At 57.5% G+C, this 27,857-nt stretch overlaps 1 protein-coding gene across 2 annotated transcripts; it reads right to left on the bottom strand.

The window, feature by feature from the left end:
- Positions 1-11: 11 nt before the first annotated feature.
- Positions 12-26,875, bottom strand: ZNF512B (zinc finger protein 512B). 2 transcript variants are annotated; one of them, XM_062642341.1, is made up of 17 exons: positions 26,771-26,875; positions 23,114-23,236; positions 21,516-21,595; positions 20,681-20,809; positions 20,167-20,339; positions 19,746-19,999; positions 18,955-19,026; positions 16,787-16,921; positions 15,564-15,688; positions 12,999-13,091; positions 12,131-12,229; positions 11,210-11,497; positions 10,470-10,661; positions 4,652-4,753; positions 3,243-3,305; positions 1,173-1,271; positions 12-877 (listed from the first exon to the last, which is right to left on the bottom strand). In XM_062642341.1, exons 2-17 carry the CDS (start codon positions 23,232-23,234, stop codon positions 584-586), a joined length of 2,319 nt encoding a protein of 772 aa, XP_062498325.1. In that variant the 5' UTR covers positions 23,235-23,236; positions 26,771-26,875; the 3' UTR covers positions 12-583. The 2 variants fall into 2 exon arrangements, with proteins under 2 accessions (XP_062498325.1, XP_062498326.1); XM_062642342.1 differs by lacking the exon at positions 26,771-26,875 and having other exon boundaries at positions 11,327-11,497; positions 23,114-24,701.
- Between the last annotated feature and the right edge of the window lie 982 nt (positions 26,876-27,857).

The raw sequence follows: 27,857 nt of genomic DNA, 5'->3' as shown, positions 1-27,857 counted from the left end.
CCCTGCTGCAACATCCCAAGGAAAGCACCACCACATCCCGCCAGCATCCTCCTGCCATCCCTTTGCCCCTGTCCGCCTGCATGCATGGGTCAAACATCTTTGGAAACATCACCCTAGGGGCTGGGATGCAGCTCGGAGCCTGCCTGGACAGCCCCCAGCCCAGCACACACAGCCAGAGAGAGCCCAGGCAAGGGCATCCTGCTGCTATTGCACTTCTCTTTCACTCAAGCGTCACCAGTTTGGTGCAGGGAGCAAGGAGGGAAGTCAGGGAATAGGGAGGGAAGTCAGGGAATAGGGAGGGATGGGGGGTATGTACATGGGCAGGGGGTGGAGAACGGTCCAGCTTGCTCGATCCGGTTGTTTTTCCAGTGTGAAACAAGGGCTGGGATTTGCTCCAAGTGGTTCCATGGGATTTTCTGTCCCCTTTTTTTTTGTTGTTGTTTTTTGCTTTTCTTTTTTTTGTAAAAAGGGGGTGGGGGGGGGGGGGAGGTGGGATTGGAAGGGGGGGGACAGAAAACCGGGACCCCCCCACCCTGTTACCCTGGGCTGTAAACGAATCCTCGGAGAGGAGTCTCTGAGCTGCTCACTTCTCAGGCATCTTACTGGCTCCTGCCTTGCGCTGGCTCGGGGGCTTGGGGCCACGCTCGTCCCCCTCGGGGCTGCCTCTGGAGCCTTCCCAGTGCTCGGGGGTTTTCTTGTGATTAGTCTTTGCTGCCACGGTCTCTCTGCCCTTCGGGGACGTTTCCGGAGGCCTCTCCTTGGGTTTCCTCCCCCTTTTCTTCCCGTTTGTGCTTTTCTTCTTCTCCTCTTTGCTGCAGGAAAGGGGTTCCCTGCTCTTCTTCTTCCGGCTGGCCTCTGAGGAGGTTCGGAACCAGTTCTGTGCCCGTGGGGGGACACGGGGGTTAGGGACCGTCCTGGGGCTGTGGCCATCACACACAGCCCACCTCATGCCCCACTGGTATCACTGCCCTGCTGGCCAGGGCTGAGCAGCCACAATGGGCCCTATGGGTGACAGGGACCCAAAGGGGGACAGGGATGTCCCTCTCAGATTATCACAGCACTGATGCTGCTGTCTCTGCTCTTGGGAGACACGGATGGATGGAGCAGGGCAGCCCGAGGATGGGTGTGATGGAACACAAACCAGCCCGGAGCATCCCCATCCGCTTCCTTACCTCGGAGTGAGCCTTGATGATGTGGTACTTGACCCCACTCTCGGAGCTGAACTCCTTCTGGCACAGGAGGCAGCGGTACTTGCCCACCGAGTGGTCCCCCTGCAAGACAAGAGCATCCTCCTGCAGCCCCATGCAGAGCCAAAACCATGGTGACCCCCCCTCCATCCTGCTCCCCCATCTTCGAGGGGAAATTGATGCTTAAACCTCAAAGAGAAACAGAAAAGAAACACTCATTTCTAACACACCAGATCTCTGCCAGCCCTCAGTGCCACATCTATTTCAGCCCATGCTGGTTGTGCTGCAGCAGCACCCATGGTGGCACCGGGTCAAGCATCCAAGTGCCAGGCCCTGTGAGCAGCGAGCAGCAGGTTTTGCTGCCTGTGTGTCCCCAGCACCAATTGCACCACTGACACCGTGTGTGTGCCCCTGGGGTGTGCAGGAGGCTGCTGGGGCAGGGGGGGGGCGAGTGATTGCCCCATTTCCTCTCCATCAGCAGATCTGTGATCTCCTGGGGCTGAACCACTTCTCACTGATGTCCAACAGACTCACCTCCTTTCCCTCGGAGGCTGTCGGAGATGCAGCCACTGCTGGATTCCTGTCATTAGGGCCCTTGTGGGGATGACTGATCTCCTGCTCTGCCGCAGTTCACGGCACCCGCGGAGATAATGTGCTCTCTATTGACGAGGGGTTTATGGATGGGCCCCTCCAGGCGATGTATGAGCTCCCTGGGAATTCCTCCGTGCTGTAAATCTGGCCTTAAGACAGGTCTTTGATTTCAGGAGCAGGCAGGATGCGGGCAGGGCTGGCCCTGCTGCAGGCTGGCTTCAGCAAGAGGCATCAGCGTGGAGCATCCATCCCCGCTGAGGACCGGGTGCTGCCTGGGAGCATCCTCTGTTCTCAGTGAGGCTCTTGCTCTATTTCAACCAATTCGGCAGGGTTTTAGAGCAGGAATCAGAGCCCAGCTCTGGAGGGGCTGTGATTTACGGCAGATCTGGTGGGCTGTGGGTCCTTTGCCAAACTAAATCCTCTGTAAGGGCAGAGTCCTGCTGGCAACAGCGTGTTCCGCGCACAGAACCAGGCAGGAAACGGCCCCGTTTGCTGCTGGGCTGCCTGGTGCTGCAGGCCAGCAAAGGAACTGCCCTCCTCTCCTTGCACTTTTATCCTGCCCAAACACAGCCTCTTCTGCCGGATCTCTGCAGCCCATTTTCTAAATGATCTCATTAGGGGCTGATGTTCCAGCTAGCGCTGGAGTTTGTGTTTTTAATAACCACGGGCTATGTGCTGGAGCTGCCTCCTGGAAGCTCCATTCAATGGAAGCTGCAGCTGGAAGCGTTTCATGCTTGAAGCTTTACCAGCTCTCAGTTCCAATCGGAGGGACCTACGCTGAGCTCTGCATCCCTCCCCTGTGGTGGCTGCAGGCCACCGGAGCTCACAGCACTGCTGCTCAGCCCTGCACAGAGCAGGAGCTGCCTCTTCGGCCTCGGCTCCATCCCCAGCAGGGACCACACCAGCATCCCTCCTGCTGGGGAAGCTCCCAGAGGGGCTGCAGGGCTGTGGAGAAAGACTCCTGATCCCACTTGCCTTGGGAAGGTTCAGCTCCCAGCGCCCAGCTCCCTGCTTCTGAGCTGCTGCAGTCACGCTGGGTAGCCAAAGGCTTGTGCATGACCCAGGGGCTGTGGTGGGATGGGGATGCTGAGGCAGGAGGATGCTGCCTGTCCCAAAGGCACTCGATGCACCAGAGGTCTGGGCTCTTGGGTGAGGTATCTGCATTGCAAGACTGGACCAGTACCCAAGTCCCCTCCATCCCTCCTCAGCTCCAGCCTCTCTGCCTTCATCTGCCTGTAGCTGGGGCTTTGATCCTGCCCATGAGGATGGTGCTGAGGCTGAGCAGCTGACGGGGATGGTGCAACACCAGGCTGAGCCGTGACAGCAGCACTGCTCACCCAGCCCTCCCAGTGGCCACACTCCTTCAACCTGTGCCCTTGCCCCTTGGCCTGTTGCTTCCAAACGAGCCAGGGCAGGGAGGGAACCACAAACCCCAACCCCAAGGCTGTGAGCGGAGGGACCCACCTTGTTGCAGTTGGCCAGGTGAGCTTTCAGCCCCGAGACACTGGAGTAAATGGCTTCACAGCACTGCAGGAAGAAACAAAGCAGGGTTTGCCACGATCCCCCCCATCGGCTCCGTGCCTTCCTCTGCGCCGGGGCCAGGAGCCTGCTGTGCCAGCAAGGCCACGGGTCCAGGCTGAGCAGCGTGAGGTTAATGCTCTGAGAGACGCGGAGGGCTCTGGTCACACGTTTCCTATTAGTGCTAATGGGAGTCATGTGGGCACATCCCTCTGCAACGGGATGACAAATGTCTCCTTTCAATGTCTCCATGGAAAACGTACATTTGTGAGCGGCCGGGAGGGTCCTGCTGGGCTACAGGAGCTCCTGGAGCCACAGCAGATGCTTAATGGAGACAGAAATCACCCTGGCAGCAGCAGAGAATCACAGAATCACAGAACAGTTCGGGTTGGAAAGGACCTTAAGATCATCCAGTTCCAACCCCCCTGCCATGGGCAGGGACACCTCACACTAAACCATGGCACCCAAGGCTCTGTCCAACCTGGCCTTGAACACTGCCAGGGATGGAGCATTCACAACCTCCCTGGGCAACCCATTCCAGTGCCTCAGCACCCTCACAGGAAAGAATTTCCTCCTTAGATCCAATCTAAACTTCCCCTGTTTCAGTTTGAACCCGTTACCCCTTGTCCTGTCACTACAGTCCCTAATGAAGAGTCCCTCCCCAGCATCCCTACAGCCCCCTTCAGATACTGGAAGCTGCTCTGAGGTCTCCACGCAGCCTTCCCTTCTCCATGACCGGTTTCAAAATGCCATTCACCAGCCAGAGCATCCCCCCGAGGCCTCCTTCAGACCCCCCCTTAGCCAGGCTTTGTTTGAGATGATAAACCAAGGGCCCAGCACCAGGGTGGAGGTCACCTCCCCGCCAGCTCAGGCCAAGGCTGTGCTTTGCAGCAGGATGGAGCCCATGGACCACATCCCCGGGGTCTGTGCTTGTCGCAGGGCTTCAAAAGGAAACGGCTTCAAACCAGCCCCAGCCTGGCTCTGGGTAAAGCAGGTTCCCCCCATGAAAAGGCTCTGGAGGGCAGAACGTGGAGCCTTCACCCTGTCCGGATCTCGGGAGCTTCTCAAAGGCAGCTCCAGAGCCTGAATGGGGTGATACTAAACCATCAGCCCGAAGGGAACGTGGGGAGAGCGTGGCCTCATCCCCAACCCCAGTGGCTGGAGCACACCAAAGGTGGGATACGCTTCAACCAGGCACAGCAGCCACCTCGGAGATGAACTGAGAGGAGGGCCTCTATCAGCTCCATCTGGGGCCCAACAGAACCTGCCTTCGGTGGGTTTGTGCCCCCAAACCTCCCCTTTCCTCCTGCAGACTGAGACCAGCCAGGCCAGAGACGAGCAGAGGCGGTCCTTACGTTGTTGGGACAGTTGATGCGGCCCTTCTCCTTCACTTCATTCTTCCAGTTCTCCAGCAGCCTGGGATTGAGCTTTGGAAGCCCCGGTCGGGTGTAATTGAGCTGCAAACAATAGAACACAGTGAGCAGAGCTGCACACACCAGTGTGGGCCTTGGTGGGCTCCCTGCTCTTCACATGGCTCTTGCTTCCCCCCCCCTCCCACCCCAGGAGAAGTGAAACTGAGCTGAAAATGAGCTGGGAGGCTTCCCCCAGGGATGTCACCTCCCTCCAGGCACACCAGAGCAGGAGCCAGGGGTGCTGCAGCCACCTCCAGCTGATGGCAAACAGGAGAGGGGATGATCCTGCTCCTGCTCCCGGGTCCATGCCCCATTGCAGGGCCATGCCCCGTTGCATTTTCAGTGCATCCCATCAGCAAACCCCTTCTGCCACGTTTTGTAACGGGGAGAGCAGAGGGGATGGACACCGAGAGCCTCCATGGCTGCTTTCCATCCATGAATGGGCACAACTGAACAATGAAAGGCTCTTGTGTCTCTGCCTCTCCTTCTGGCAGGGCTGCTCTTTCCAAGTGCTTTTAATTACTGCTTCATTAACGACTCGGAGCTTCAGCACAGAGACTCGGCCTTCCCAGTGCCACTGCTGCATGGGCAGCAGCAGCAAACGTGGCCGTGGCATCTCTGTGCTGCCTGATCCCTGTGCCTGCTCCTACCTGTGGGGCTGGGCTCTGCCCGTCCCCGTGTCACCATCAACAGGGGACACTGAGCCCCTGCCTGCACAACCAGGTCTCCCAGCTCTAGAGAGCTCTAGGATCGATGGCTTTTGGGTCTCCAGCCCCAGACTTGCCCCAGTTCAGAGCAGGGCTGGGAGAGCTTTGCCCATGGCATTGCACAGTCATGGACTTCACAGCACAGGCACCTCTGAGCTCAATGCATCCGGCTGGCCAAGGAGGAGGCACAAACAACACTCGCACAGATGCAAACCCAGGCTCTGCTCCTGAAACACCCCCAGGACCTGGAGCTCCTGGCTCTGATGCTGCAGGGAGGCAGCTGGAGCTCTTTTCCAGCGGAGGCTTTCCTGAATGTGCTGATGAACATGGATTTACCCTTGTCCAGCTCCCCCAGACAGGCTGCTCCCAAACCTCCCTGCAAAGAGGAGCTCTCACCAAGTGCTCGGGCACCAACCACTCATTTCCACTTGAATTTAAGTGATCCACAGGCCCACCTCGGCACGTGGCCACGGGGAAGGGAGCCTGGAGAGAGCCAGGCTCAATGTGAGGGGTAAAGAGCCTTGTGCAGTGATGTCCTAAGCACTGGATGCGAAGATGCCCCGAGCCCCAGTGTGCTGCTCTTGTCGTGCTCCGTGGCCGGGGGAGATGCCAGCCCAGCTCTTTGAAGCTCTGGGATGGTGCACGGACCTAAACCGCTTGGTCCCCAGCCTGGGGAAGGCAATGGCACCTCCAGGGGAGAACACAGGAGTCCCTTTCTGCCACTGATACCAAGAGTCAAACCCAACCAACCCCACGAATGAGCAAACAGGAACCGCACGCAGCCCCAGCAACAGCCTCTCCCTCTGCACATCCCTGGGGAGGAGACAAGGCGGGGGGAATGTTCAGAGACGTGGACTCTGCTGCTCCAGCTTCCCACTCTGGAGAAAGAATCCCTCCCTGCTCTCCTCCAGCAGGCCTGTACAATAACATGCAAATCCCATGCCTTCCCAGGGCGCTGCGGTTCTGGGAATGTCAAAGTCATCTTTATGTCTCTATTAAGAGGGAGCCCCAGGCATGGAATATTTAAATCTCCGGGTTGTTTTTTTTTTTCCCCCCATTTATTTTCCTCAAACAGCCTGTAAGTGAAAATCTTCATGGCCAAATCATTAAACGATTACAACCGGTTTTGGCTGCGGCCCATCTCTTGTGAACAGTCGAAGGATGCTGGGCTGGGAAGGGCTCGTTTTCTTTGACTGATGGGTTTGTTTCATTAACTTTCATATTTCAAGGCTCTCTCCCCTTCCCCTAAACGCAGAGCAGTAAATGAGAACCATGCAGCTGCCTCGGCCCCGGCCAACAACGCACCCCTGGGAGCCTTTCCGAGGTCCCCAGCGCGAGGCTCTCGCATCCCCCCATGGAAACCCCGGCTGATGCTGGCCTGGATGCGAGGCCAAGGCTCACCCAGGGGTGCTGGCTGGCAGCTGGGTCCCCTGCGTGGCTCCGGGTGACACCATGAGCGGGAGGAGGAAGGATGGACCGGTCCCCGTTGAGCTGGGATCCGGTTCAGCCCATCAGTGACATGAGTCCGCAGGGCTCAGCCTGGTGCCTGCCCAGATCACAGGGCCATTGTTTTGGGGGACAAACCCGAGCCGGGCTCTTCTGCTCTGGAATGCAGCCTGCTGCCAGGAGGGGGTTTCTTAACAGCTCAAGCCTGGAGGTGACTTTTCCCCTTTAGCTTCATTATTTGCCTATGGCAGCCCTTTGCTCTGGACCCTCATTACCCCACAACACAGCGCCCAGCCCCACAGAGACATGCAGTCTCCAAGGCTGCTGCAGCAACACCCAAACCCAAGCCACTGGGATGTAATCAGGATCCCCTCGCACCCTATAGAATTGCTCTGCATCCTCCTCTCTGCAACACAGCAGCTGCCTGGGCTGCAGGAGCCATCACCATCTCCAGCACAAAGCTCACAGCACCTTGAAACAAGCAATCCCACCTTGAGCTCTACAGGGAAAGCATCACACAACCAAACTGTGGGATGTCCACGGTGTTTTCTCCCCCCCTGCCTCTTAAATGCCTCTTCCCTCTGCTCAAGGAGACTGTTTCTCCCAGTGCAGCCTCTAAAATGGGTAAGGACATCACCCCCCCAGAACCCACCAGTGCCTGCCTGCACCACCAAGCCAGGAACCCGCTGGCCTCTTGCTCCTTCTACAACAGCCCTGAGATGCTCCTGGTCACGCCATGGCCCCAGCAAAGGCCAGAGGAGGGTCGAGGATCAGCATCATCTTCCTGGAGCTTCTGGAAAGGGGATTTTTTCCCAGAAAAGCAGCAGGGGTGTGCCCTTCCCCATCTGCCATCCCCAGCAAGCGGCCGTTGTGAAACACCCCATCTGTTTCAGCTTATCCAGAGGCAAAGAAAGATCCCAGCGAGAAAAGAAGGCTCCAGTGTATATTTAGAAGTGCTGGATTTGGTTAGTGCAGAATGGAGCAGCGCAGGGCCTGGGATGGAGCAGCAATCGTTTATTCTAATGCCATTGCTTTGGTGTGAAGGAATCCACCCTCCAGGGGAAAGGCAAACGCATCCCACCACGGGCCACCAAAGGGATCCAAACCCAACAGCCCTCTCCCTGGCCAGGGCTGGCTGCCACGTGGCCACGAGGGCAGAGCATGGTGCAGGGGCTGCAGTGGGGCTGTGAACCCCTGTATCCCACCGGCTTGCTGAGGAGCTGTTCGCCTCTCCCTAGGGAAAAGCATTGTTGCCTGGCAAAGGGATGGAGAGGAGGGCTGGATTTCTTCATCAGCTCCCTTGAAAGCCATGTTGACTGCTGGGATTGTGGGGGGTAACTGGAGAGCTTGGGGATGGAGCCCATCCTGTGCTGCAGCACGTCTGGGTGCATCCAGCCATCACTGGTCACAGGCCAGAGCTGGGAAGCATCCATCCCTCCGGGTCTCTGGAAGTGCCCAGGTCTTGCTGAGATGACGCAGGAGCAGTTGAAATCTGCACTGATCCCTCACACCCCCAACCTCCCCAGGTCCAAGCCAGGGCAGTGTTCTGATCTGAAGCAACTCGTGAACGTCGAGGGGTCCTGAGCAATGCACAAGCAGCACAAAGCGTGCTGAAGACAGCAGGCTCCCCCCCCAGCCAAATCCTGCCTCCCACCTCCTTCAGCATCACTCGTCGGGAAAGAATGGCACAGACTTGAAGAGCTGATGTGAGCGTTGTCAAGGGAACGTGACAGTCGCTGCAGGATGTACCTGCAGGCAGCTCCCACTGCACTGACCTCCTCTGAAATCCAGCTCTCCCACTGCCTATCTTCAGTGCCACCCTGCTTCCTCCAAGCTCACAACGACCCTCTTTGGGTTTTAGTGCTGAGATGGCGCTCAACTCAACGTAACACAAGAAATGCCTCATAAAAACCACCACCAGCAGCAGCATTTCACACAGGATTACGCCAGCAGCTCATTTATGATGCCTCTGTATGTCAGCTTGCACATGGGCCCCTTGTCCAGGCCTGGAGCTCCTGGGACTCCCTCCATTCAAACAGAAAATGCCCGAAGTCAAGACTAAGGAGAGCAATTCAAGGAGGAAAGAGGAATGCAAGCGCTGAGGCTGGAAGGGGGAGAAGAGAGCATCACACCTCCCCTCTCGCTGCATGCAAAATGAAACAGCTACTTTGGGCTTGAGTTTTTAACCTTATGAATGCAGCACAGCCGAAGGCATCTGGAAAGCAGCAGCAGCACCCAAAGCATTGAGGTTTGCATCACTTGTGGCCCTAAAGCCTCAGTTCTGCTTCAGGGCGGATGGCAGCACCATGCCTGGATCCTCTCCTGCATCAGCTGCTTCACGGGATGCCCGGGAGGGTAAAGGAGATGCTGGTTTGTTTCTGTTCTGGTTTCACCTGCCCACTGCGTGCAGGATGGGAGCCAAGTGAGGCTGAGCTGCTCCAGCTCTCTGCAGGATGGTGGAGCAGCACTTCTGCTGGGGACACACATGCAGCAGGACAGGGCAGGCGCTCTGACTGAAGCTGTGCTGTGGTGCCACGCATTGTCCCTGGGGATCGCTCCTCCAGGCTGGCTCTGGCACTTGGGCTCCTTTCCTCCCGTCCATCCTTTGGGCTGGAGCTGTCCTGCACTGGGTGTGCTCGTGGCAGAAGCACCGCCATGCTCTCCTGCTGCCGCAAAGCTTCATCCCGCTGCCCTCTGCTCCTTGCTCCCATCTTTGCAATGGTGAATTTCAGAGCACGGGACAGGAGATGCCCAAGGGTTCGGAGCAAGGGGAAGACCTGGGATCTAACTGCAGGGAAAAGGCTGCCGAGACTCACGCGGCGCCTCTGGGCTCAGTCCTGGTGCTCACCGAAAAGCATCGACCACAGGATTAAAAACCCCCAACTCCTCTTTTTCCCCCCTTTACACTGAAGAGGTTTATGATTTGCTGCTGCTCCATTCCCTCTATGGTCCAGAAGGAGCATTCCTGGAGGGAATTTCATCTTCGGGACATTCCCAGGAATCACCTCCTCCCACAGCCAGGAGGGATGTTCGGGTTACCGTGTTACTCTGATGCCTCCATGAAGCTCACTTCTAGCAGAGCACTGACTTGGCCACACAGATCTCACAGCACCGGGACACATGTGCACCACTGCAGGCTGCAGCTCCAGGCTCCAGCTCCCTTTACGTTGGGAATCACCTCCATGTGGAAGGGAGGAAATTCCGCCTGGAGCATCTTCGCTCTCTGACAGTGGAAGGGAAATGGTTTCACATCCACCTCTACTCTCTCCACACACTCCTCTCGGCTGCCAGTGCCATCTTCACTGCTGAGCATGGACCAGAGCTGAACTCTCTCCACAACACCCTCTGATCCCTGCACTGCCCACAACGCATCACCTTTTGCTCCATTTAGACTTGAGCATTGGCAATGGAACGGGCAAGGCTGCCAGGCTCTTATAGAGCCTCCAGACTGCTGAGGCTGGGTGGGCTCTTTAGCAATAGATTTGCCATCAGAGCTAATTGATTTAACGCACAGAAACAAGACACGTGAGCCCTGAGCCACGCTGCCTCCTCCCAGGAGCTCCATGTACAGCTGCTGCAAGAGAAGAGGAGAAACAAAGGCTCCTCACCCGCTTTGTTTCAGGCACCAGGTCATCCTTCATCCTCCGCTTGGTCCAGTCCTTGGCGAGCTCATCCTCGGCTATCTCCTGAAGGTGGAAAACAGCCACTTGTGCCGACGTCCGACGGATGCGGCCGCTCGGGGTCCTTTCGAAATCTTCTATGGGACCAGGCTCTGGCTTCACCTCTGGCTCCTCCGGAGGCTGCAAAGAGACAGAGTCAGGATGGGGATGCCGAGGGGAGAAGAGGAGCCCCCTGCGATGGGATACTGGGGTTTGGGCTCCGCATTGGCACGACCTGCATCATGCAGGGGGGGGGTGAAGAGCCACCAACATCAGACTGACTGCATCCTTTGGTGCTCCCACGTGTATAAACGTCTCTGTTTATTTGAGTTAGGGAGTTTATTAGAGTCGGATGCACTGTCAGTAGGCATCAAGAGAACAGAAAAGGATGCTCCCCAGGGACGCATCCTGCCACCCCAGTGCTGGCAAGCAGCCGGCGCTTGCTTACTGCTGAGGGAGTGGCCTGAGCTCTGGTTTTCTTCCCTGCACAGCACGGATGCAGGGTGGGACTGGAGCACAGCCCTGCGGGCACCAGGGAAAGGGAACACTGCCGAGCATCCTGCTCCCATAAACAGCCTCCTGCTTTTTCATAGGGGTCTATAGCTTGTGTTCCCCCCTCCACCCCCCCGGACACCGCATGCACAGGGATGCGAAGGAGACAACAGCATCGGTTCAACATCTGCACCTGCCTTGCCCGGCCCGGCCCTGCCCGGCTCTGTCCTGCCCAGAGGCTCTGCAGCTCTGCAGTCCCCCGTGGGGGGGGATGGCCCCGCTCCTTGGGCTGTGGAGGCATCCGGGGGGCTCACCGAGGCCGTGTGCTCTGACCGCACATGGTAGTCGTGGCCAGCCTTGGACTTGTACTTCTTGCCGCAGTGTGGGCAGCTGAACACGGGCTTGTCGGCCTCGGCCAGCTGCTTCCCACACCGCTTCTGGTGGTACTGGTAGCCCATCAGGCTGGAGAAGTTGGCCACGCAGCCCTGCAGGGATAAGGAGAGGATAAGGAAGGTTGGGGATTCATGTGCCGCTGCTCCAGGGAGGAACACAACCCAAGGAGAGCCCTCCACACGCAGCTCCACCAACCCATCCCCTTGCGGTGATGTGTGATCACTGACCAGCCCCTCACCCCTGAAGAGCCACGGCAGTGCAGGACGGAGGGAGCATCCCCTGTCTCTGGCTCTACCTGCCCCGACACAGCATCAGAGCCCTCCAGACAGACACACAGGAGGCACCGGGAGGCACTGCCTGCACTGAGCCAAGCACCCACAGGGCCAAGCCTCTGCCACACGCCCTGGTGGTGACTTGTCTGCAAGCAGCTCACCACCGTTTTCAGCGTGGTTTGGTCTGGTTGGATGCTGTGCTCTGCCCCTTCCTGAGCTCAGCAAGCAGAACCTGCCCTTCGGTGCTGCTCAACCTGCCCTGTGCCCCCCCTCCTGCTGGGAGGCCCCATTGCCCGAGCGCACAGAGCCAGCAGGATGGGACCGGGATGGCTGAGCTAAGGTGGAGAAGTGGAGCACGTGCCAAGGGATGCCTGGAGAGTGCACGTCCCCCTCTGCACTGGGGAGCGCTCCTTCCACCCTTCACAGGAGGAGAAACAGGAATCGTTCTTGTACCTCATTGGGGCATTTCAGTTTTCCCATCTGCTTTAGCACTTTCCTCAGCCTTTCCCGCTCTTCCTGCTCACCAAGTCCAGTGGTTTCCACAGGAACAGGCTGGAAACAAGGAAGGAACAGAAGCGACAGAGTCAACCATTTACTCGTGTCCTCTGCGGCAGGAGGAGGTGGGAAAGCTCTGCCTTAGAAGAGCTGGATCTCCCACTGCTTCACCACACACCAACACCTGCACTGTCAGCTGCCGGACCTGCTCATGCCCTTCTTGCACTGGCACCCAAAGGGCCAGCTGAGAAACTCAGGAGCAGCTCCTGCACAGAGGATTCCCCAGCCAGACTGAAGAGCAGGAGATTAATGCACAGGTAAAGTCACAACTGGTAAGCACAGGACACAGAGAGATGAGGCTGTGCCTTGCCCTGCTATCCTGGAGGTACCCCACCAGGTTTTCAAGCACAGCATCTAAACTGGTACCTGCCAAACATTATCCATGAGAGATTTTGTGCCTGCTTCTTAGTGGAGAGCTGGATTTAGAGGTTCGTGCAAGGCAGAGCCCATCAGCCCCAGCTCTGCAGGTGGTTTTGGAGGCAGAGCTTTGCCACTCAAAATCCACCTCACCGCACTCACCGCATCTCCCCCATCCCGGGGTTTGAAATCCTGGTGTGTTTTCTGCTCTGCTCCCAGGATCAACAAGGAGCTGCCAGGGAAGGAACGGCTGCGCTCGGCCACTGTCCGGACTAAGCAGCATAGGAAATGCTGTGAAGGTGATGGTGTGAACCCTTCCTTCACCCAAAGGGAAGAGACTGCTGAGAGCCTCACCTCCTGCATCTGCATCAAGAATCGAGGCGCGAGAAGAGGGCAGCCCAGCTCTTACCTTGCTGACGTGCTCAGCCATGGTGTGGTAATTCAGCCCGGCCTTGGACTTGAACTGCTTTTTGCAGTGCTGACACTTCAAGGCATCCTGCAGCTGAAGGAATCAAAGACAAGTCACCCCGGGGGGCAGAGGCCACCGTTCATTCCTCCAAGGGCTGCTTGTCACTAAGCCCCATAGGCAGCAAGCACCCAGCAGCGGGACCCAGCAGGCAACCCTGCTGCCCATCCCAGTCCCAGCCTGCAGCTCAGGGGTGCTCTCTCTGTGGTCCTGGATACCGTTATCAAACCCACATGCCCCAGGCTTTGGAAAACATTCCATTTTGGATGTAGATTTAAAGCCCTGCTGGCTGCAAACATCTGGACCCGGTATCTGAGTTTTCCTGTTAAAGGGTTAGGACAGGGGAGCAGCTTTGATCTATCGGTATGTTAGAGAACTGTGCTCTGCAGCACCATTAACTACTGCAGGTGCTGGTGTACAAACCCCTTTCTGGGTGCCTGGGCTGTTTGAAATCCAGATGCTGCTGGACAATCAGAGCACTTGCCACCACCTATTGCTCTGCTTCTGACCTGACTTGGCCTCCTGAGTGACTGGGGAGAGGCATTGAATGCACACACCGACGTGCAAGGGGAACTTGCAAAGTGAATAAGCAGAACATGACTCGTGCTGGGGCAGGTACCAGCATGTATTGACTCAGGAGGTGAACATTCTGGGCACCAAGAGACAGGATGTCTCGACAGGGAGCTGGTGCCTGGATGGCTGCAGCCGTTCCTGCTCCTCCTGCCTGGCTGATGCTTCACCTTCACCACTTCCCCCTTCAGTCAAGCCTGGACTAGAAGCAGGAGAGGGAATGAAGATGGAGCTGCAAATCCCTCCTCATCCTGAAGTCCTGGGGAAATGAAGAATGAACTCACTGCAGCCAGCTGGGAACGACTCACATGTACCTGTGCTCCCATCAGTTAACCTTGCTCCAGACCCAAGCGCTTGATCCTAACAGGGTGGATGCTAAAAGCCACTTAACTCACCAGATACCAATGCCAGCCAATTTGGGGTTTACCCCTCAGGTCCACACTGAAGAATGCCATGTCCATGTTCTAACAAGCCCTCCGACCCAGGACACTGGCAGCATTTACCTGCTCTCGCCTCTTTCAGGCCCCCGCATGTTGCCACTGTCCCCATCCCTTATTTCCTTTCCAAACCCAAGGGAAACAGAGCAGACTGCTCAGCGACAAGCAAGGAATGGAGAAACCAATTTCTGTCGGTTTATAAGAGTTCTGGGAGCCTGCACATCCTCTTCCCATTGTCCAGCTAAGAAATACTTCAGTCATTAAAGCAGAGAGCAAGCTGAGAGAGGGCCTCTGCTCCAGGGTCACTTCTGGTGGGTATACCACATGCCTGTAGCAGTGGGACCTCCCTACGGATGTGCCATAGGTTCCTCTTAGAGGTGAAATGCTGAGAGCTGGGCCTGTGGTCATACACCCAGAGCTTAGGGACCGTCCTCAATGGACCACAGACTGCTCTGGCAGGGATTCTGTGAAGCATCCCAGCCCCAGCAAGGACTGTCCCTCCCATGGAAGGGTGACAAAACACCCACTTGAAGGGATGAAGCTTATTTACAGTGGCCTATCGCTCCTCAGCAGGCCTGCCTGGAGCCTGGTTTAGCTTGGGAGATGCTCCAAAGCACAGGAGACATGAGCAGTGATGGCCAAGATCCCACTCCACCGCAGCCAGGAGGACACCAGAGGAGGCAGGATTCTGATTCTGCCCAGCATCGCTGCAGTCCAGGGTTTGAAAGGGAGAGCAGCCTCCCACTAAATTGAGAGGCAAAGGCTGAGGAGGGCATTCACAGAAAATGGATGTGGAATCGAAGCCCAGCCCCATGTTTTCCAAGCAGGAGGCATCGATCCCACGTTGCCTTCCTGCGGTGCTGGCTCCGCGCCGCGCCAGGTGACGGATGAGGACGTAATCCTCTGCTCTGATGGATGGTGGCGTGGCACAGAGACCATTGCTCACTGCACCGTTACTGAAGCCCTGCTCTTGACAGCCCGCCTGAGCCCATCCAAGCACGATGCCTCCCCGAGACGTGCTCTCATTTGGCCACAATTTATCCGGCCTGATGCAAAGCGTGGGACACTGAAATCCCTCAGCCAGCACTCAGGAGGAGGCCAGGTTAGACACAGCTCCAACAGTCTCTCCAGCCTCACAGCTATTCATTTAGCTACTAGAAATACCTGGAGACACCGGGGCCAGGGCCTCAGACCACAGAGGGGTTCAGCATCTCGGTTGGAAAAGACCTTTAAGATCATCAAGGCCAACCTTTACCCCAGTGAAACCACTAAACCAGGTCACTAAGGGCCTCCATCTATATGGTTTTTGAACACTTCCAGGGAATTAGGTGTCTAATTCCCTCTGAATCGATGCGAGGCAACCATCTTCCCTCTGAAGATGAGCAGCAAGTGTTAAATCAACCCCAGCCCCGAGCACCAGTACACATTTATGAGTGGCACACCTATGAATCCGTTCCCTTACACAATCCATATGTGGGTGACTGGATAAAGCAAGTCTTACTTTCTGGCACACATCCATGTGCTTTTTGAGCCCCACGATAGTTTTCCTGGTTATAACACTGCAGGTGGGACAGGCGACTTCTCCCTTCTCGCTGATCTCCCGCTGCCACTGGTCCTCAGGGTTTGCTGGTGAGGGACAGGAGAGAGGTGTTACAGCCAACCACAGAGCCCCCAGCCTGCCTGGGCTGAGGACAACCCTGCTGTGAGCCTTGTTTATCACCTTAAAAAGCACTGAATTGGGGAAAGTTCTTGATGTTAAAGAAGAAACACTCTCCCAGGCATAGGTCAAGCCCAAACCAGGCACAAACCACACAGCTCTGCCTGCCCCACAGCTCCTGAAGCTGCCTGAACAAACTGGTCCCTGGGTCTCCTCATATACCTGACCCGGTAGCATTTGATAGGGAAAAGGAGGTTTTCCCCCCCCTTTCCAACCCTGCTACATCCTACAAGCTGGGAGTTAAAACATGATGATGTCCTTGGCTGCCTGACCTTGCCATGTGTGGAATAACCTCCCCCTGCCACATGAAACAATGAGCAGGAGTAAAACAAAGGTGAGCATCTCGGCTCCCTTGGGATGGGTGCAATCCCCTTCCCAGCAGACACACAGGCAGCAAGAGGAGTGCTAGCTTCCAAGCATCTGCTTATTTGAATGGCTGTGCCTGCCTTAAAAACTGCCTAAAATAAGGGATTCATGGGGTCAAAACCTGCTCCAGCTCACACTGATTCTCAGCACAGTGATGCTGGGCTTCCAGCAAGGGAAGCCTGGCCTGAATCAAACCCACCAAGTCTGTTTATTTGGATGCCTTTGCACAGCTCTTGAGCTCTCCGGGTGATCTGTTTGCATTTGAAAGCAGTGCAAGGCACTGCAGCTGTGTTTATCTTGCACATCCTGCGTTCCTCCTGCTGTCACAGCTCCCAAGGCAAGGCAAGCAACCTGCGCTAGGATGTAGGATGCGCCTCGGAGAAGACATAACCATGCTTAGAGCTTTGCACTGCCATCGTTCTTGGAGATGATGGTTAGAAAAACGCCATCTTCCCTGACCCAAAGCGTGGCCACAGCGAAGCCAGGTGGAAAGAGCTGGATTTTGTGCTGCTTCTGCTCACAAACCTGCTGGAAAGCTCACCCAGCTGGGCAAGGAGGGATATGGAACCTGCAGGTGAACGTGGGGACCACAGTGGGGACCATACATGCCTGCTCCCGTGCTTTGCCTCCCCCAGCCTCACCTGCTGGTAGATGCACAGCCGTTTCCTTCTTCACGGCAGCTCCTAGAGGTTTCTTTTTGAGCTCCTCCACGCTGGTGTTCCCCTCCAGCTTCTTGGCTCGATGAGCTTTTGCCTTATCCTCTGCTTTAACAAGACCTGTAGAGAGACCAACTCCCACTTAGCAAGGGAAAAAAATCCCTTCCACTAATCCAGAGGCAGCAAACTGGCTGCAGCCCTGCCAAGGATGTGCGTATGGGATCAGGTCCAGAATCATGCCAAGCAATCGTAACAGCTTGGGGTGGTTTCCAAAGAGAATCGTCTCCCCCAACCCAGGCAGTTTATGAACTGTGGAAACACCATGGCAAAGTGGGGTAGGGTGCTGCTGGAAAGGCAGACTGGGAGAAAGACAGGAGGAGGCAGAAGGGCACTTTGAGGCGAACTGAAATGGGGAATTGAAACAGCAAATGCAGGATATAAAAGTGAAGTTCCTGCTGCTGCTCCTGCACTGGAGAGGCTGATTGCTTACGCCAAGGAACTGTGGTCCCTCTTATAAAACTGGGTAAACTCTGGGATCCTGGACACCAGAGAGATGCAGGACCTTCCATCCCTGGATCTGTATGCACTTGTCATCATGCACATGGATCTCTTCCCATCCCAGTGTGCGCTGGGAAGGGGCAGGAAGGAGCAGGAGAAGAGGGGTGACTGGATGACAGGCAAATGGGGAAGAGGAAAGCTGGTCTGGCTCCCTGGGTTGCTGGTGACCGTCACCAAGCCTGCCTGCAAAGCAGAGAGGCATCAAAGGCAGGGCTCCCCGTGCAGGCAGAGTGCCAGGCTCCCCGCCAGCTTCCCCAAAACACATCCGCAATCCCAACTTGTCTGTGCCTCATCCCTGCCTGGGCAAAGCATGTGCTTCCCATTCAGCCTGCTACAGGCATCGCTGCCAACCACCAAAGCATCATCCCTGTACCAAGCAGGGTGAAGTGAGCAGCAGGAGGGTCAGCACGTGCTGGGAGCCTGCGAGCAGCAGCAGTGCTGCCCGATCCTGCTCTGTCACACAGAATCCTTTGGCATATCCAAGAAATGGAAAACGTGAGGGGCAGAGGGTCCACGTCCCTCTGAAAGCGTGGGTTGTGAGCCTGGGTCTGAATGCAGACACCACCCGTGATGGGCTGGTGGCAGCCTTGTCTCTGGGGAGAGAACTGCCACATTGAGCCCAGGGGATGGAGGCAAACACCTGCCTCATCTTCACTCTCCACCTGAGGAAGTGGGTCAGTGGGGGACCAGCTTCTCCCTGAGGAACCCACAGCAGACGTTTCAGCCTGTGGCAGTGCCTCTGTGGGGCTGTTAAGGGGAACAGCCCCAGACATCCCAGGAGCAAGGGGAAAGGCAGGCACAGAGACCACATCCAGACTGCTCGTCAATATGTGTTTAAGTCCTTCAAAGCCATTAGTGCCTCTCCCCAGAGTGCCTCTCGCACTGGAAGGTGCTGCCTCCTGCCTGGAAATCCACTTTTTGTTTCCCTCATCAAGCATATTTCATGGGCAATCCGAATCCAGTTGCTCTCGTAGCAGGGATGCTCCTGGTTTCCATCCCAGTTGGGTATACCTATGGAGCATGAGCACAGTCCCACTTGCTCTTGCTTTGACAGGCTGAAACAGCAACTCCTGAGCCTCCTCACAGGAAACATCCCAGCAACACTTCTCTTCTCCCTTGAATTCATCTTCTTGACTGTGGGCGACCAGCACTGGAGCATCATCTGAGGGATGGATGCGTCACGCAGCTTTTCTAGGCACAGAACCCCCCCTGGATGCCATTGGAAATGCTGTGACTTCCCAGGATGGTGGGATGATGATGATGAGCTGGTGCTTCTCGTGCCTTGCTTGTGTCAGCAGCTCATTTCTCTTGTGATACAGCTGGACATACCCGGATCCTATCCTCTTTCCCCTAATTCCCAGCAACAGGCTTCCAAGCAGAGCAGCCAGGGCTGTTACCAGTGCCAGCTCCACCGCCGCCTTCATTTCCCTTTACAACACCCCTATGGTCAAAGGCACCAGCTCCTCCCATGTGATGTCCCCATGTGTCTTGTCACGTTCCTCCTCCCCAGGGAGTGCTCTTGGGAACGGGGCTTCCTTGAAACACCCCACGATGAAGCTACAACCCTAGAGCCACCGGAGCCATCCCTCTATTACCTTTGAGCCCAAAAGTCCCCGAGATGGACGGCTGCTCCCCCGTAAACTTCTTAGGAGTTTTCTGTTTCCTTCCTGACTCAAAAGAGAGAAACAGAGAGAGAGATTTGGTCAAATACCTGCACTGCCAGGGGGATCCAGCAGCACCAGGGCATGGGGTGGGCACGTGCTCTATGTCAGGAGTGGATCGCCTTGAGGAGGCCTTTACCACGATGAAACATGCGGCACCAAACAGCATCAGGATGCTGCTTCCCACCCCAAAACCCCAGGAGAAATAATGGGATCCAGGGTTCATTCAAAGAGTGGAAGTGGTGGCTCGGTCTTGTGCCAAAAGCCAAGTGGTTTCCACAGCCTCAGCAGCTGACCTCCCCTGGGGCAGGTTAAAGCCATTCCCCTTGACCTGTCCCTACACCCCTTGTCCCAAGCCCCTCTCCAGGTTTCCTGCAGCCCCTTCAGGCACTGGAGCTGCTCTAAGCTCTCCCCTTCAGGAGCCTTCTCTTCTCCAGGCTGACCCAGCCCAGCTCTCTCAGCCTGGCTCCAGAGCAGAACCCTTGCAGCAGCTCCACGTCCCTCTTGTATTGGCACCTCGGAGACCCCCATACACCTACCACAGCTACCACCAGGCTTTAAGTCCCAGTGGAGCCACAAGAAACTGAGTTGGGGGCAAGTCACCCGGATGCTAAACCTTGGGAACATTCAGGAAGACACTCGCAGTGGCTGGGGCAGAGCCCCTTCCCCAAGGACACCCCTTCTCTGCGCTCTGGAACCAGCGTAGCCCCGGGCTCTAATCTTACTGTGCTTCATCCTCTCGGGGTCTTCCTCCTGCAGCGAGGCCTGGCTGCCCCCCTGCTGCATGGTGTCCTTGCCACTGGAGGACTTGGCCGTGGGGGTGGCGGCTGCCATGGCCTCGGCTCCGGCGATGTGGAATTCCTTGCTCTCCCGGCTCTCCGCCAGGCACTCGCCATTCTCCGCGTGGCCCTGGCCCACGGCTTTGTCCGTCTTTGCCTGTTTGGGATGGATGGTGGGGCAAGCTGAACTCTCAGCAGCTCTAGGGCAAAGCACAGAGGGCTCGTTTAAAGAGGGCTTGTTACACAGATGTCCTGACACCTCTCCCCCCGCCGCCTCGCCTCGCCAGCCTGGATCATGGGGAATGGAGGTGGGCACATTCCCCTTCTCCCAGCTATCCCTACACCACCGCCAGCCACAGCCTGGTACCTTTTCTTGCCACTGCTCTTCCCAATGGCCTTGGGCACTTTGTTTTCTGCTTTGCTGGTTGGCACGGGCCGATCCAAGTGATTCCAGAGCCGATGCTTTTCCAGCTGGGTTTTGGAGGTGAAGGCAGCTTCGCAGTACGAGCACGAGTACGTCAGCTTCTCGGAGATTGCACCCTGTGTGAGCAGGGAGAGACAGGGGAGCGGGGATGTGAGGCCATGAAAGGGACGGGCTTTTCCTGATGCAGGTATGCACACACATCACGGGTAGCATCCTTCTGCCCCTCCAAATGGTTACCAACAGCCCACGATCCCCAAAGCCAAACCTCACACTGAGCTGGAGGGACCCCAGTCTCTCTCATGCACATCTCATGAACCACTTCTGGCCCAGCCATGCCCTCCCCGTTTTAATGTCATGTTTCTCCTGGTGGTATAAGGCCCAAGAGGGGCTTTACCCTGTAGAGGGTAAGGTACGAGCAGGGCACTGGAGAGGAGAGGCATCCCTCTGGTCCCCTTACCCCTTGGCAGCGCTGATAGTGGTACTTCAAGCCATAGATGCTGGGGAACTCCAGCCAGCAGCCTGCATTGGGACACTTCACCCTGGAGTGGGCTTTGAATTCGTCCTTCCACTGGTTCATCAGGGGGAGCTGGGAACAGGAGACACGAGACGCGTTGGTGAGGGAAGAGCATGCGTCCAGCTGCATCCCGAGGGGCCACATGGGACCTTCTGATCATCCCTGTCCAACCCTTCCAGCCCCAAAGGGAACCCAGGGCTGTGTTGCAGTGCAGTGGTGCTCCCTCCAGCCAGAGGAGCTGGGACAGATGCTGCAGGCTCTACAGGTTAATGTGCCTCCCCGAGCACACGCACGCTCCCAGCCAGGCTAAGGGAATAAATCAGGCTAGAAGCCACCTAAGTGATTTAATCACCCCATATTTCATCTAGGCAATAAATCACCCCATGGCCACGCTCTCCTGACAAACTGCTCCCTGTGTTGTCCGTGTGGGAATGAAACTGCACAACTCTGTGGGGAATAAATCACCCCTTTCCCAGATCACCAGCCAAACCTGACGTGTCTGTGAGAGAATCCAGCTCATCTGGGCATGGCGCTGGGAAGGGGAGCCCGGAGGGGGTTTGTGTTCCCTAACCAGGGTTTTGGAAGATGCTGGATGCCTGCATGGAGGGGATGGAGGGGCAAAGATCTTGCTATGCCCACAACAAGGCTGCTCTGATGATTAAGCCCCCGGGAAGGGCAGGTTTAACCTTGGAATGGGGCTGGCTGGAGCATGCAGTGCAGGAAGATGTGGAGGGCAAGGCAGGGAGGGCACTGGGGAGCAGAGGGTCCGGGGTCTTACAGGGATGTCTTTCAGTGCCTGGTTCTCAGCCTTGGGTCGTCCTTTCTTCCTGCCTTCGGATTTGTCACTGGTTGCATTCCCTGCAAACAGAGGCAGCGCCCATCACCTGCTGCTGTCCCGGCAATCCCGCTTCCCTCGCTCCACGCAGTCTATGGACACACACAGGGCCCTGGGCTGAGTGTCCCTGCCCTGGCAAGGATGGAGATTCCCCTTTGGAAGGCAATGCCAGCTCCTCTGCAGCTCAGTGCACAGCCCCTACACCCGCAGATACCTGCACAGGAGGCAGCGGCTTCTCCTGGTACCCACTGACACATCTCCTTTCATTTCCACAGAGCAGTTTCAGCACAGCCAGGGGGTGCTTTGGAATCCATCCTTCCACTTGCATTGGAAGAAATCCTTCAACAACTACGCCACTTAGCAAAAGAAATCTGTGTCTGGGCAGGCTGTTGAGCACAGAAATCCCATCCCTTCTCCGGACCAAGACCTGGCTTGGGAAGGATGCTCCCTGTGCCAACAGGCTGCTGCATCCCAGCAAAGTGACTGCATCCAGCTTAATTCACCCCGATGACACCAGCCCTGTCAGCCATTTCCACCTCCAGCCCCATCCCAGCGAGAACAATGCAGTATCTTCATCACAAAGTGTCCTTCACTCCCCCTCATCACTTTCAGTCCATCCAAGCCAGAAGCAAGGGCTAAAAAAGGCCTGCTAATACGTGGTGCAGGGAAAACCACTCCTGAACACAGGTATGCTCATACTGGGGACAGCTGGAGCTCATTCCCATCAGTAATAAGTTATAGCCCTCTGTTAGCAATTACAGCTTCAACCCCCTCAAGGGAAGAGGGACATTTGGGAAGCATTTAGGGCACAGGCATTTCCCTGCAAAGCTGCTGATTTTGGGTGCCTGGTCCCAGATACATCACTGGGGTCTGACCCTCACCCAGGGCACAGGAACCCCTCATTATCACAGAACCATAGAACTGGTTTGGGTTGAAGGGACCTCAAAGCCCATCCAGCTCCAACCCCTGCCACGGGCAGGGACCCCTTCCACTAGAGCAGCTTGCTCCAAGCCCCTGTGCCCAACCTGGCTTTGAGCACCGTAAAGGCAGTGAGAGCCCCTCTGTGGATGAGCCCAGTGTGAGCAGACAGAAGGAAACGAATCTCCTCGGGCCTGGAGATTCCTGGATAGAGCAATCAGCCATCCATCAGAGTGACAGCCCTTAGCAAGCGGCTCCCCCAGGGCTCATCGACTCGCAAGCCTCCCCGACCCAGGAGACAGCAGATGGGCTGAACTCATTTAAGCCTTTCCCCTCCTTTGATGTCCCACTCAGCTACCAGCAGGATAAACAGCGGCGAGACACCCATCTCGTTAAGCCAGCAAGGGAGACACCGGCTCCATCGCTCCCTTCCCATTCCCCCTGCAGCTCCAAGGGGATTTACTGGACCGGCACAGCTCTCCCCGGTGGATTAAAGCAAAGGCACGATCAGATGCACTCACACCCCTTCATTATGGCAGCCACACCCCCCCCCCCAGTCCTGCCCCCCAGCCTCATCCCCTTTGCCCCATCCACCTCCACGGAAAGGAAAACCATGTCCTTACCGAGCTTGGGCAGCTCTGCCGGTGGGTTTATCCTTGTCTCTGTCCTGCTTTCCTTGCTGGCAGCGGGTTTGTGCGAGCCTGCAGTTTTCCTTCCACCTTTATAGGTATAGGAATCCGCCATCTCTGAAAGAAGCAGGAGAGGCACTAAAATTCACTCCTCGGAGCCGGGAGCAACACATGCTGAACGCAAGGAGAGCTGCTGGGGAGGGAGGGAAAGCCGGGCTCTATCCCACAGCCGACAGAGTCCCACAGAGAGAAGCAGCAGGACGCGATTCCCAGGGTTTGTTCTAGAGTCGAGCAACGCCACAACGGACATGGCTGAAAAGCTGCTTTATTATAGGCTGGTTTCCCCTCCACATCCAACAGCAAAGACTTTAATGATGGGCTGCCTCTGCCCCGAGAAGCAGGGAATAAATGGCTTTCTCCTCGTCGTTTATTCCTCGCCTTTCATTTGAGACACCCAAAGAAAAAGAAAACCGGAGTGAGTTTTAATGAGCAGATGTAGTGATAAATTTCCAATTTTCCTTATTAATGGGAAACTGTTACAAACTGAGGAGTGGGGACGTTATCTGAATTTTCCCTATTAATAATTCAATTTGGCTGCTCTATAAATAATGAACATCAGGCATTATCGCACAAGGCCCACGCCTGCTCCCAACGGAAGCGGGCAGCAGGACAGCCCTCTGCTTTGGCAGTGCCATGGGGTGGGTTCAAGCACCTTCCTCCCTTCCCAACAGCATAAGCAAGGACACATCTGAGGATGGGGCTGCGCTGGGAGCATCAGGCTCTTGGGAGGTGATTCCCTGGACCACCACGGATGAGACCCTGGATGGGACGGGACGCTGATCTCAGCCAGGCACTGACAGCGTGACTATGGGAAGTGCCAACTAATCACTTCTTCACCCATGCTCAACCCACACAGAGAGATTTGATTCCTCCTCCCAAATTCCTCCAACCAAGATCACACTTGGCATCGTTTAACTCAACGGACTGGATGCACTGAGCATCCGCATTCATCCTGCCTCTCCTTGTCCCCAGAGGGATGCAGAGGTCAGGAGAGCATCCCGGCTCATCGGCCATGCCATCAACACGTAAGACACAAAGGCCCATCAGTCCTTTCTGAGGTGCCCCAGGGATTTTCCATGCGGGATCAGGCCCATCACATGCAGCGCACGTGCTGCCAGAGCTGGCCAAAGCTTCGGGCACGCGTTCGGCTGGTGACATGTATGTGGTGGCAGGGACACAAAGGTTAATGGGATCAAGCGAGACATTCCAGCCTTGGCAACAGGTTCTCTGGCGTGTGCTGGTGAACGCAGGGAGCGTTGATTCAGCTAACTTGGAGTCTTCTGATGGGAGACCTGAGCTGCCCGTGGGGATGCTCGGATCCCTGCGGCCCCTTCCCAAATCACAGCTCCACCCTCACTTGTGTGAGACCATCCCTGACCCTCCATGGATGAACATGCCGGTCCCTTCCTTCCTCTGCTGTCTCCTGGCACCTCTCAGTGATGCTCGGACAAGCTGCTCAAAGAAGACTCATGGAAGACCAGCGACTTGAAAGCTGGAACAAGACCTCAGTGCTTTACAACAGGGTGTAAACCAGGGGGGAACGCACACAGCAACCTGGGCCAGTGCTGAAATGCAACCCTGCCCCTTGTGAGCACCAGGGCAAAGGCAGAGCAGGACCCCACACACCGAATGGTGGCCACCAGCACAGCAAGCAGTGAGACCCCAGTGCAGGGCTGCTGTTGGACCACGAAACTCCGTGTCCACCTCGCTGGGCAGCTCCAGGAGCACTCGCAAAGGGTGATGGCACAGGGCAGACCCCAGCGATGGCCAAGTGCCCACGTCCTGCACCCGGCATGCCCTATGGCAGCGCACACCAAAGCACCGGAGCAGCAGCGACGCTGAGCATCACCTCCAACATTGCCTGCCCAAAACCATCACCACGAGGTGCTCAGCTCAGCTCTGCCCCTCAACACATCTGTCCTCTCAAAGGGATCCTTTCCAGCCAGCATAAGAGGTTCTGAACATCTGCTTTTCCATACCAAATACCCCAGAGGTCCCAGAGGAATTGCCCCGGGGGCAGAGAGCAAAAATCAGCCCCTTGTTGGTTCTTGCTTTGTGATGTCTAAACTTCTCACTCCTTTTAGGGTAACACACGCTGAAACTGGGCAACAGCCCGTGCCCTTCCCTGCTTCTGTGATGGTGAAAAGCCTTCTGCATCCAGCAATGGGAGAAGGTATCGGCGGGGTGAGGATGTGGTGTGGGAAGGTTCGGAATAGCAGGAACTTCACTGATCAAAGCCTCCAGCTCTTCTTAGGTGACTTCTTACAAGTTTGCAGCAGCATTTCCCGAGTGTCCCACTCCAGCTCCAGGAAAGAATTCCCGTGCCAACACAGGGACCAGCTTGGGACGAGCAGAGGCTGAGCTGGTGGTGCTGAGAGCAAGGCTGAGGAGGAAGCCTGTGGCCACAGGAAAGAGGGAGAGAAGGTTGGGAACCGGCTGTGCCAAGGGCACCGCTCCGGAGCCACCAGCACAGCCACGTGCTCCTCTGCCCGGTTTAAGGACCAACAGTGTCCCAGGCGCTCACAGCCCCAGTGGGCTCTTTCTCTCTGTGCACAGCCTGGAAAGTGGGAATAAAGTGGAAAAGGACAGCTAATTCCATGGATAAATGCCCATCCGTGACCTCGGATCGGGTCTGCAGGAGCGCAAACACAGCCAGGGATGCTTGTGACCCTCTCAGCTCCGCGATGGCCTCATGGCTTCAGGAAGAAAGCCACCCATGGGTGCTGACCACTGATTCTCCTGGCGGGTCTCCCAACCCAGTCCCATCGCTATGGATGCTCTGGACCCAAACTGGGCGTCCATCGATGTCTTCCAATTTACCAACACCTCCAAAGGCGAGAGAGCTGCTCCCCTGCCCACGGCGCCACGGACCAGGCAGGATGCGGGCAGGGATGCGACAAGTCCAGCGCGGATGCCGACACCAAAGGACGCTGCCTTGCCCATCACTTCTGCAACTCCACTGCCAACCTGGACCCACTGCCCCGCAACCTCCCGGGAATGAAGCCGATGGAGCCTCCTTGGCACGGATCAGATTCACCCTCTCCGGAGGCTTCCCACCGAGGGACCGAGGCGCTGGTGACGCCCCGCAAAGCCGTGCCTTGGGGCAGCCCCGCTCCATCACCCCTGCGGAGGGCACAGCTCCCGCTCCGGGCACGGTGAAGTTTGTGTCGGCAGCACGTTAGGGCCAATCCCTCCCAGCCCCGGGCACGGAACCCCGCGGGGGCAAAGCACACGCGCGTCCCCGGCGGACAATGAGCCCTCGCCGCGCCGAGGCGGGCACCGGCTGTCCCGCAGCCCCAGCGGACGCGGGGGGCGCCGCGGCCGCACCGGGCCTCACACCTCTGCCCGCGGCCTTGCCGGGGCCCAGCGAGGGCCGGCGGGGACGGGGAGGGCCGGGCCCGGCCCGGCCGCGCCGCCGGGAAGGGGAAGAGCGAGCGGCAAAATGGCGACGCGGCGGCGGGCGGAGCGGGGCGCTGAGCGCGGGGCGGAGGGCGGGGGGGGGGGGTCCCCGGAGCGGCCGGGCCGGGGGCTGCGGGCCGGGGGTCGGTAACGGCGGCGGCGGCGGGGGCCGGGCCGCAGCTCGGTGCTTACCTCGGCGGCTGCGGGCCGCGGTGCGGGGCGCGCAGAGCCGGGAAGCCCCCCCCCTACCCCACCCCACCCCGGCGGGCGAGGCGGTGCCACCCGCGGCTGCGGGCCGGGCCGGGCCGGGCCGGGCCGTGCGGGGCTCCCCGGCGCGCCCACACCCGCGGCAGCGCCGCGCTCCGCTGCCGCGCTCCCGCCCGCCGCCGCCGCCGCCGCCGCGGCTCATGCGCGCTCCCCGGCCCGCCCCGCCCGGCCCGGCCCGCCCCGCGCCCAGCACCGGCCCCGCGCCCGCGGATCTCGCGTGGCTCCGAGGAGCGACCGGGACCGGGACCGGGGCTGGGACCGGAGCGGGGCGGGCGCGGAGAGGGATGACCCGGGCAGGGCAGGGCGAGGCGGGGCGGGTCCGGTCCCTTTCCCACCCCTCCAGGGTGCGGGCAGCGCTGTCCTGCCCGTTATCCTGTCCTGACCGTTATCCTGCCCTTTATCCTGCCCGTTATCCTGTCCTGACCGGTGTCCTGCCCGTTATCCTGTCCTGCCCGTTATCCTGCCCGTTATCCTGCCTGTTATCCTGTCCTGACCGTTATCCTGCCCTTTATCCTGCCCGTTATCCTGTCCTGACCGGTGTCCTGCCCGTTATCCTGTCCTGCCCGTTATCCTGCCCGTTATCCTGTCCTGCCCGTTATCCTGCCCTTTATCCTGCCCGTTATCCTGTCCTGACCGGTGTCCTGCCCGTTATCCTGTCCTGCCCGTTATCCTGCCCGTTATCCTGCCCGTTATCCTGCCCTGCCCGTTATCCTGCCTGTTATCCTGTCCTGCCCGTTATCCTGCCCTTTATCCTGCCCGTTATCCTGCCCGTTATCCTGCCCGTTATCCTGTCCTGACCGGTGTCCTGCCCGTTATCCTGTCCTGACCGTTATCCTGCCCTTTATCCTGCCCGTTATCCTGTCCTGACCGGTGTCCTGCCCGTTATCCTGTCCTGCCCGTTATCCTGCCCGTTATCCTGCCTGTTATCCTGTCCTGACCGTTATCCTGCCCTTTATCCTGCCCGTTATCCTGTCCTGACCGGTGTCCTGCCCGTTATCCTGTCCTGCCCGTT

Source organism: Pezoporus occidentalis, unplaced genomic scaffold (genome assembly GCF_034315485.1).
Source record: "Pezoporus occidentalis ecotype Australia unplaced genomic scaffold, CSIRO_AGI_Poc_V1 ctg70, whole genome shotgun sequence".
In the NCBI taxonomy this organism is placed as follows: Eukaryota; Metazoa; Chordata; class Aves; order Psittaciformes; family Psittacidae; genus Pezoporus; species Pezoporus occidentalis.
This window is presented reverse-complemented; position numbering and strand designations above follow the sequence as displayed.